The sequence below is a fragment of the Suricata suricatta genome, chromosome 8, assembly GCF_006229205.1.
Source record: "Suricata suricatta isolate VVHF042 chromosome 8, meerkat_22Aug2017_6uvM2_HiC, whole genome shotgun sequence".
Taxonomy (NCBI): domain Eukaryota; kingdom Metazoa; phylum Chordata; class Mammalia; order Carnivora; family Herpestidae; genus Suricata; species Suricata suricatta.
Window position 1 is genome coordinate 9,031,603 of NC_043707.1, and position 11,003 is coordinate 9,042,605.

General features: G+C 46.0%; 1 protein-coding gene across 1 annotated transcript in view; it reads right to left on the reverse strand.

The window, feature by feature from the left end:
* Window positions 1-9,239, reverse strand: part of TXNDC11 (thioredoxin domain containing 11) — a 54,290-nt gene extending 45,051 nt beyond the window's left edge. The window contains exons 1-3 of the mRNA XM_029949800.1: window positions 9,048-9,239; window positions 5,579-5,795; window positions 2,098-2,195 (exon numbers count right to left, since the gene is read on the reverse strand). Of these exons, the coding sequence (XP_029805660.1) occupies window positions 2,098-2,195; window positions 5,579-5,795; window positions 9,048-9,145 (413 nt within the window). The 5' untranslated portion in view covers window positions 9,146-9,239. The remainder of the gene's footprint in view (window positions 1-2,097; window positions 2,196-5,578; window positions 5,796-9,047) is intronic.
* Between the last annotated feature and the right edge of the window lie 1,764 nt (window positions 9,240-11,003).

Genomic DNA, 11,003 nt, shown 5'->3' on the forward strand with positions numbered 1-11,003 from the left:
TTTCCTAGTGACTGGTATCGACACGCACCAAAAACTGAAATCTACTTAAGCAAAACAGAAAGCCTATGAATTTCTTCAGGCAGCTGCTACTACACTAGTTCAGCCGTTACAAAAACAGCATCAGCAACAAAAATGCAAGCTGCAGTGGTCTGCCCAGCGCCGAGGCCTAAGGGCCACACCCGCGAGCCCGACTGCTCCAAACCACCTCGAGACCACTGACTGGTGAAGAGACACATTCATTCACAAGCGCTATGTGCAAAACAGAGGACCTGAAGGTTCTTCAACGGAACATGAAAACGTCACTTTTTAGGTATTTCTGTACCTTGGCACTTTCTTATGTTTGGGGCACACTGGGAATAGCAGGTATTGAAATGAGGATTCATAGGTCTGAACTGATTTAAACAAGTAAAACTGAACAGGCAAAGATGAGGGGCAAGCACTTTAAGGGGAGGACCAACCTCCAACCCCTCATCAGGAAAACGACCAGGCTGAACTAGATGTTCCTCAAGTTCTTCGCGTGTCCTTGCAATCCTTCCGTGAATCTACGAGAACAGTGTAAGACAACACACTGCGCAGCCACATGACCCGAAACGGTGGTTTGTGCTCGGTCCGCGGGAACGCTCCCGAGTGCGGCGTCCCGTCGAGCTGAGCCCACCTCTGGGCAGCTGGCTTGGTCGCCCAGAGGTGCAAGGCCTATCCTCCTTGCTAGGCACCTGGGCCCTACCTCCCAGCCCCCCCAAAAACAAATGCAAGGACCTTTGCAGGGCAAGCTCATTTATCCCATTACAGAGCACAGAGCTTTCCTGTCTTCAAATCTAACACGTCACCTTCTGAGAAGGATTCTTCTATCTAGAAGAAACTTTGAAGGTGGAGACGGGGTGAAAAAGTGCATTTTTGCTCAAATATTATTGGACAGCTCCTAAAGAAACAATACTATGTGCCACACAACATTTTATATCAGAAACATGAAGTGTGACGGAACATGACAGTCCACTAATGATAGTCTGATGGTTGTCCTAAATCCCCCTTGATGAAAGCCCAGGCAGCTCAGACAGAGGGAGGGGAAAAAATAAAGCATAAAAAGTAAAGCTCTCCCGAGATTGTAACGTTAGAGGACAACCCTTATGATAAAATGTTAAGTTAATGGAAAAAAAAAAAAAAGTAAAGCTCTTCCTAATGCCATCTTCTTTATCCATTTTACCTTCATTAACAAACTTCGAGCCAATTACACTGAAGCCATCTCCTAGCTTCAAAATTCTTCACGTCAGATTTTAGACATTATTTAACACACACAGCAAGGTCTGGGCAGTACTCCAAACTCAAACACCAATATTTGTGCAGAATAAACTGGCTCCCTGAGAGGGATAAAGACTAAAGGCAGCCTCTGGGCTCTCCGCATGGATCCACCACGCAGGTAAAGTCTGTGAGCCCGAGTTTAGGCCCCAGGGAGCCTAAACCCGTAATAAAGCCCTTTGCTTTTGGAAAAAAAAAAAAAAAGACTAAAGGCAGCCTCTGGTTACTCTGGGCTGGATGAATGCATTGGGGGACAAAATTTATGAAAACCTTTTAGGTTTTCAGAGCTCTCTGGATTTCAGTATTATGGGCCCAGGACTGTGGATTCGTAGTAATTTTCTTCCCAGTAGACAGGGTGCTGACGCCTCCTGACTAAGCCGTGTCGTCAGGTAACAGGATATGGACATCCGTGTATTTTCATACAATGAAGCACTCGCAGAGTACCCGAAACGTGCAGCCACACAATGGGGTAGCTAGAACTACAAAAATAATGCTGTACACCAAGTAATGGCATGAAAAGATTTTCACAAAAGCAAGAAAAAGCATTAGAAAAGCATTAGAAAATGCTATCACTACACAATCCCATCTTTTTTAATTAAAAAAAAAAAAAGAGGGTGAGTGTGTATAGTCACAGGAGGGTATAAATCAAAGCACACAGTGATCATGTATGAAATTCTTTCATGGATTTAGTTTTGCTTCTCTGTATTTACTCGAATATCTAATACTATTAAACAGAAAAAAAGAATTTACTTTGGAACTTAACTAGAATTAGAAATTAGAATCAGAAAAGTTAATAGTTCTTACCTGCGATGGTACAGATAGATTACGGGGAAATAAAAGAAGTGCTTCTGTTTTCTGCATTTCCCCTGGTTCCACCAGCAGTTAATGGCCACAAACAACACCTGCAGAGCCAAAAAAGGTTGCAAATGACTATGAATAACAACCGAAAAATTACCAAGATTTTGAAGATAAAATTACAGAAATGCAACTATTCCTCTCTGAAACAGAAAGTTTGAAAAAAATGATTTCGAGTACTCAAAGAAGGTCATCATTTACCACTGCAGTTAAAAAGAAAGACTCTCATCTACAGTGTCTAGCTAGGAAACTAGCGTTTTCGTAGCATTTTATATTTTAGTCCGAGAGGGAAATGATTTGCTTTGAATGATTAAAAAAAAAAAAATTGTTACTGTTTACTTATATTGAGAAAGAGAGAGACAGTATGAGCAGGGGAGGGGAGGAGAGAGAGGGAGACACAGAATCCGAAGCAGGCTCCAGGCTCCGAGCTGTCAGCACAGAGCTCGACGCGGGGCTCAAACTCACGAGATCATGACCTGAGCCAAAGTTGGACACTTAACCAACTGAACCACCCAGGGACCCAGATTTGCTTTGGATTCTAAAGTGAATGAGCAAACATTACACTAAAACTCAACAGAAAGACAGCTCTTTTGATAGTCAAACTGAGCATGTGAGAAGCAAAAAAAAAGCCACCTGCAAATGAAATAGCACAAATGCCAAAGGATCATTTTTAATGATGACATTAAAAACAAATAAGGATAAAAGATGATTAAGGCATGTTCTAAAACAGCATAAATATGAATTAAATATATATTTACAGACAGACGCTGAAGTATGTAAATCTCCAATCTTTGGAGACTCTGAAATGTCCCAGAATCGAGACGAGTTAACTGACCGGAGGGAGTTTCTCAACGTCGGAGGTTGGCACCACGGCTACTTTGGCCTTCCGGTGTCAGGAAGGCTCGTTTCCGTTGCGAGGGCACGTCCTCCACACTGTGCCAAGTCTGGCAGTAACCTGGCCTCTCCCCACTCCACGCCAGCAGCCTCCCCTCCTGAGCACCGCCAAAAACGACCCCAAACACAGCCCAAGGTTCTCGGGGGGAGATACCTTCCTCTCGGGAAGAACCACTGACCAGAGGAACAGTAAGATGAGTGAGTCCAGGATAAAATAAGCAAAATAAAACGTTAACAGCAAAATTTACATGGCAGGCATTTATAAAACTCCTTCATCTGTGCTATGTGAAGGCATTTCCCTAGGAATATTGAAAAAATATGAAAACTTCGAATGGAAACCCACTTTCAAATGCCCTCCTTATACTTACTGAATAGCAGTATCGCTCTGACATTTGTGGAAGCTCCACGGAACTCCTTGTAGAGTCCGTTTATGACAAAGAAAAGCCACAGTATCTTTACTTAAGGAGGCATCTCATTTTTTTTACTCAAAAATAGGGCACACTCTACCACGTTTGCTAATTTTACTTAGCAGTACGGCTCAAAAGACTTTTGCCTGTTTCCAAGAATAAACCTCCTCCTTCTCCCTGGTGAGGACACAGAATAATCTCAGCTCTCGATCTGGAAAGAGCTGGGGGAAAATGTAAAAAAGCAGTGCCCGTCCGCGTGGACAGCACTGCCACCCCCACCACCTGTCAGGGCAGCTCAGGCCAGCAGTCCGCCACGGAGGCCCGAGGGCCTGCTTCCAGCAACAGGGACGCCAGCACCAGCCCACAGAGCAGCCGTGAGCACAGCTCGGCGCCCGGCACACCGCTCCCACAACCACTCGGAAGGACACACTGCTTCAGAGGACAGTTAGATGGCCAATAACCCACACCCTAGGCTCCCTACATGCTCTCTGATGTCAGCAAACAGGGGGAAGGCTTGGGGAACGAAGTGATGATTTCTTTTAGGCTAACACATCGCCTGCCTCCCAGTGCTCCATTAGAGTTCCCATTTCCTCCGTGGAACTGTCTACCAGTTTGATCATTAGCATCTTTTTTTTAAAGTAAGCTCTACTGCCCCAACATGGGGCTCAAACTCATGACCCTGAGATCAAGAGTCCTAAACTCTGCCAACTGAGCCAGCCAGGTGCAGCTGTTAACAGCCATTTTTAAAGGGGGTGGTGGGTAAAGGGAGCATAGGAACTGACCAATCCCCTGGGTCCAAAGTCAGAACACAGCATCACATCCTCCTCAGAATCCATGTCTTAAGAAATATATAAAGTTGTAATGAGCTAGATTTAAACAGAGCTTTGCACCACATTCAGGGATACACATAATGATTCGAAAGGCTTTGCTAGGCTAGGCAGAAAGCCTCACAGGCACTCCTAACACTGTTGTAATAATACAACAACCCGCAGTTCAAAAACTTGGGACCCCAGCTGCCTGCACGACGGGACGCTCTCTCGCTTGCTGCAGTGCCTCGGAGGCTGCAGGGCACGTGGGGGGCAGGCGCTGCGGGAGGGGTGGGTCTGGGATGCCATGGCATCATCCCAGAGCAGCTTTACACGTCCTGACAAACGATGATGCTGGGGGAAACCGAGGACCGAACTCCATTTTATATGTGAATCCAAAGCATGGCGTTTGTATTCACCGAATTTCTCTGGAAGGCAACTCCTATATAAATAGAGGCCAGAAAAGACTCTGGGTCGGGCCTTTACCAAGAGCTGCTCACCATTTGGGAAACTCAAATCACTGAGCGCAGAGCCCCTGGGGTAACTGGGTTTCCAACACAACACCCCTTTATGAGTCTGCATTTCACCCTGCCCCCCCCCCTCCAGGGGTTCCACATAAAGGGACCAAAAACTACTGTGCCGGGGCACGGACACACTGAAACACACATGATCTAATTAGCTGTGACTTTGGTTTTCCCGCCTTTCTGCAGTAATTAGTGTACTAAAGTGCGTATCTTGAAATTACACGTGTAGGGAAATTTTATCATCTATGAATTCCTTTTCAGGGCAGAAAAGGGCACACCATAAAATACTTGTTCAAAAATGGCAGCTGGGATCCACGGAGTTGAAAACCACCACCATGCGGGGTACTCATCTGCCCACAGGTCCCTCTTGCCTAGCACAAAGGTGACCTTCGTTAGGTATCTGTGGCATACCGCTCTGGTCCAAGGATTTTTAAATACTGTTACGTTGTAGTCATGACACATAAATTTGCCTTCCGGTAAAGAACTTATCAACAAATATCAAAAGGACAGTCAGCCAGGCTTTCCAGCACTGAAACCAAACAGCACGGGGCCCAGAGGGGCCCGCCGAGGCAGCTGCACACACGCAAACGCACAACCGGATCCCGCTCCCGCCTCTAATCGACTGCGACCCGCACCATCAGAAATCCTTTTTCTTTACAAAGCCTTTACCTTCTATCAAGGAAGGCTCCCGGCCCTCACCCTGGCTACACCAGCCAGCTGGGGCAGGTGTGTCTCTCTGGTGACAACCCCCCCCCCCAGCACATGGCCAATCGATTCTTAGGCCCGACGTCAGCATTACCTGGTCTGAAAGGCGGCTCGCCGCCCGCTCGATCTCGGACCTGGCGGCGATGGACTGGCCGCACCATGGCGCGTAGAAGAAGAGCAGCGCCACCTCGGACTCCCGGCGGACATGCTCTGCGTAGTCCAGCTGCCCCTGGAAGAGGTCAAGAACCGGAGACCTCGAGGAGAAAAAGCTGACAGGTGGCTTTGCTGGTATTATCACATCCTTTGCTCGACTAAAAAAGAGCAAACACAAACAAGATTGCTAAGTTCATCTTCTAACAACGGCCTTGTGCGGAAGGAGAACGGAAATTGAGGGACACATCTTTTGAGTAAGAAAATGGAGCTCCCAAAACACTGTCCTGGAGTAAAAAATATTCTGCGCTAACGCAATATTTAGCTGAGAGAATGCAAGACATAAATAACGTGCTGAAAACGACTTTCTAATACTGTCTCCTCAGGTGCGGGGTGGAGAGGCAGCAGAGAGCAGAGGAGAAGGGCGTCTTGGAAGAGCCCACAGTCTTCCCATCCACCCCCAAAGCCCCCTTCTCGGCTCTCTGCAGCGGCAGGGGCCGCTGAACAACTTCAGAACGACCGGGGAGCTTGCTCAGACTAAGGGGAGGGAGCACACGTGGGCACCGCTAGCAAGACTTTTATGGCAAATTCTGACAATCAACTCAACTGCGAGAAAACACTGTTAGCTGGAGTTGGCCTGCACTCATCCAGGGCATTCTGGGAGAAGCAATATATACTGGGAAGCACCACCATAAAGGGATTGGGAGGCCAGAAGGGGGAGCCAGCGCCTCTCCAGGTGAATTACAGGGAAAATGATCAATTACAGACTCCAACAGGAGAATCCTCAAGAGGAAAAGAATTCTGGGCCACAATAGGAAAACATCTACCACAAACAGACTACGACAACAGTGAACCAATGAAATACTGTCCCCCCTCTCCAATTTACTTTCATTCACAACAACCCCTCCCAACGTCCTCCTTCTCCATAAAATAATGTCGCTCTCCTCTGTCTGTGGGACTTGCCATAGCTTGCATGTCCCAAATTGCAATTCTCAGCTATTCCTGAATAAAGCCACTTTTCTGGTAAAATAAGTTAAAAAAATTTTTTTCCATATATATTTATTCTTGAGAGAAATAGAATGCAAGTGGGAGAGGGGCAGAGAGACAGGGAGACACAGAATCTGAAGCAGGCTCCAGCCTCCAAAATGCCAGCACAGAGCCTAATGCGGGCCTCAAACTCACAAACCATGAATATCATGACCTGCGCAAAAGTCAAACACTTAACTGACTGAGCCACCACGATATCATGATCCAAAGGCTGGTAAAGGTGATCAACAAAGTAACAGCAATTTTCACTGGAAAACAGGCTTCCTGGGTACCTGAAGTTCCCAAACAGGAGAGACCAAGAGGAGACATGAAAAACTGAATGAGTGACCTGAAGTCACAGAGCTGCCACTGCTTTTCCCATCAAGATAAAGAGGTGGCTGAGGCTGCATCCCAAAACGTGAAAGAAACCTAATGAACATCTTGAGCCGCTCACACATCTGCACTAACATGGCATAAAACCCTAATGGTGGTGTAGCCAAGAGACCAACAGAATAAAAACGGGACCCCAGAAAATATACAATTAACCCAAAAAGTAGAAGGACCAAGTACAGAACAAAAATGGGAAACAAACAGCCAGAAAGTAGAATTATTTCCAAAAATATCAATCATTACATTAAACATAAAAGGACTAAACCACCCAATTAAGAGGAAGAGAATGCCAGACTGGATAATGAAGCAAGACCTACCATATGCTATCTAAAAAAGACACATTTTAAACATAAATACATAGGCTGAAAGCATAAGAATGGGAATAGAAATTATCTAAATAGTATGCATAAGGAAAGTGGAGTAACTCATTAGGTAAAAGAACAAAATTAGGTGTATTCTTACAATTAAATGTTACTCAGAAGAACTGAAACAGGGGCGCCTGGGAGGCTCAGCTGGTTAAGTGTCCAACTGTGTCCACAATCAGTGTGGAGTCTGCTTGGGATTCTCTCCCTCACACACACGTGTGTGCGCTTCTCTCGCTCTCTAAAAAATAAATAAATAAAACTTAAAAAAAAAAAAAAGAACTGAAACATACTATAATTGGATCAGTCTCAAAATATTTACACCAAACGAAAGCAGCCAGACACTAAAGAATACGTATAACATGAATGCATTTATGCATAAAGAATGTGTACACATGAATGCATTTATGCACGTCCAGAAAGGAAACTTTCTGGGGAGAAGGAAACATTCTCCATCTCGACTGAAAGCCAGGAGGTGGTTAAATTTATCAGGTCACCAGCCTGTGCATGTAAAATGTTAATCTTACCGCACGTAAAATCGACAGCGATGAAGCTGATGCGGAAAAAACAGCGTGGCCGGTAGGCCGCCTCCTCAGTGAGGCTTGCTCTGACAACACCACCTGAAGTAGGAGCCCTAATTTTTTCCCTCAGCTCCCTATTCGTAGTCTTTTTTTTTTTTCTAACATTTATTCATTTTTGAGAGAGAGAGTGCGAGTGGGGGAGGGGCAGAGTGAGAGAAGGAGACACAGAATGGGAAGCAGGCTCCAGGCTCTGAGCTGTCAGCAAAGAGCCGGACGTGGGGCTCGAACGCACAAACCGCGAGATCATGACCTGAGCTGAAGTCAGATGCTTAACTGACTGAGACAACCAGGCGCCCCTCCTGTTCGTAGCCTGTATAGCCCTCACCACAATCAGTAACTTACTCCTTCTACCGATGATTTACCTACTCTACCACGTCAGTAACTCCACGAGGGCAAGAACCCTAACTTTTCTACCCTCAGACCCTCACTATTTATGGTTCTGGGTACTCTGAAGTTCAGTCATTTGTGAAAAGAACAAACCTACCCTACTCACCTCGCCTGAACATACACAAAAGCAAGTTAAATACAAACCCGTGCAGATAAACATTATGAGGAACACTCAGAATCCAGGTACCAGAGGCCCATGGGTTTCACTACGGAGGAACCACTGGGCCACATCATCATGTTCTAACTTTACTGACGTGGCCAAATGAACTTGATCATCTGGTTTCTCAGAACACAGCAAAGGAGCAGGAAGGAAGAACGAGAAGCAAAGTGCTCTGAGCCATGCGGCAGACAGACAGACAGGAACTGAGAACCGAAAAAGAAAATGTAAACACCCAAGGCCCAAACTCCTCTAAGAGTCCTGGGTCCGTCCACACCAGGGAGGAAATCCCACTCCCTCCTCTGCTTCGAGAAGGTGTCAGCTTCCTGAATTAAGAAGATAGATTTAAAACTACTACTTCCCGAATTTAACCAAGAACCATTAATACCATAAAGGAGAGTACCCAGAAGAGCAAATCTCCTATTTATTCACTCACACTAGCATCTCAGCCCAGCAGCCAGGGAGCTCTGTGTAACATGTCTTCATAACCTGAAAAACTCAGTCACGTACGCAATAATCCAAAGAATGTTCTTCGAGGGCTTGTTAGGATGCTTCCGACAGTGCACCGCAGGTACCGAGGCCACAGCAGCAGGCGTGAGAACGGTCATGGGGGGCTTCCTGCCTCCAGGAAGCAGACAGGCCACGGAAACAACACACCGAAAGATCACTGCTGCATGGAAGACTGGACAGGGTCATGTGGCAGGTGACAGAGTTCCTTTTAAGCTGAGACCCAAGTGACAGGCAGCCATGCACAGAGAAGATGGAGGTCCTGTGTGTGTGACACATTATCAAAAGCTTCAAAGTTCCCCTCCTTGAAGTTACTTTTCTACTATTCAAATTGCACGCAGAGTGTTAAATAATGCAATCTGAGCGAAAAGGCAGGGCTGTGACAGCCAGACAAAGGCTACTGATCAACTCAGTGTCACTGCCCCACGTGCTCAGAGCAGGTCCTAGGCCCAATCAGCCAGGTACGGCAGGAGGCCCATCAAAAGGGAAACATTAACCAGGGAAGAGAAACATCTGCTCCACTAGAAACGGTCACAAGTTTCCCTTGCACTCTTTAAATCGTGACACGTTTTTGAGATACTGTATCTAGATCAAAGATTTCCTGCAGCTTTGAAGGCTAAGTAAGTCTCAGGTACAAAAGGCTCAAAGGCTGGTTGCAAACAAAACAGGCCAGCTGCAGCTCCCAAAGTTTATATGAAATACATGCCCCTGCACCTCCTCCCAAAGACGCTCTGAAGCAGCTTTGAAATTACAAAAAGCAAAATGAATATACGCACATGTACATACAGAGATACAGACACACAACAGTTTTTTTTCCCTCCAAAATCAGGGTGAAAGGAAAGTGAGCAGGATGAAGTTATGGAGATCCACTGCAGAGACAGGCAAGTAAAGTGAAGATTAAAGGGGTGCCTGGGTGGCTCAATCGGTTGAGAATCCAATTCTTGGTTTCGTCTCAGGTCACGATCCCAGGGTCTTGGCATGGAGCCCCACATCAGGCTCTGAGCAGAACATCGAGCCTGCTTAAGATTTTCTCTGTCTCTCTGCCACTCTCCCCTGCTCAAGCATTTCTCTCTTCCTCTACGGGGAAAAAAAAGTTAAAGGCCCAATAATGCACAATTATTGTGTTTCAATCCCCAATCAAAATTTTTTTTAAAATATTGAGAAAAAGAGAACAAGCAAGGGAGGAACAGAGGAAGAGGAGTCCAGAAGATCCCAAGCAGGCTCCACACTGACAGTGGCAAGCCCGATGCAGGGCTCGAACTTACAAACTGCAAGATCATGACCTGAGCAAAAGCCGGACACTCAACCAACTGAGCCACCCAGGCGCCCCTAAATCAACCTTTCTTTGTGATCTGGTTTGAAATTGGCTACGCAATAAACAGTGAAGAGAGCTGCCACTAATTTTAGGCCTGGAGCTATTAATAAAAGTAAAACTTTATTTAAAGTCCTGCTCTCCTGGAAGCGTCTGTACTCATTAATGCAAAAATCTTAAAAGTCAAATGGATAAAGGGGGCCAGAAATGTTCAAGTATATAACAGTATCATGACACGCTTAAATCAAACGGGACTCTTCAAAATCAATCTCAGTCTACTGACTGTCCAGATATGCCAGCGGCACAGGCAGGAGCCGGACGGACAAGCAGCCATTCACTGGCTGACTCCTAGCCTGAAGCAGGAAGGGACCTTGCTCTGCCGGCTCCAGGAACTAGATTTACACAAAGCCTTCTTCCCCAAATCTCAAAGGACTTCCTTAGCCATTTAAAGGCATGTTCTTTCAGAACCAACACAAGCATTATTTCTACAGATGAACAAGCGGATGTATTAAACTTCCTACCCCTGGACGGGGGGGAGGGGGGGGACTCTTCCTAATTTGAACATTTCCTTTGCGTAGCACGTGAAAAAGCGCAAGGTTAAGAGCCTAGTGCCCGAAAACGAAGGATTCAAATTGCAGGTCAGCCAC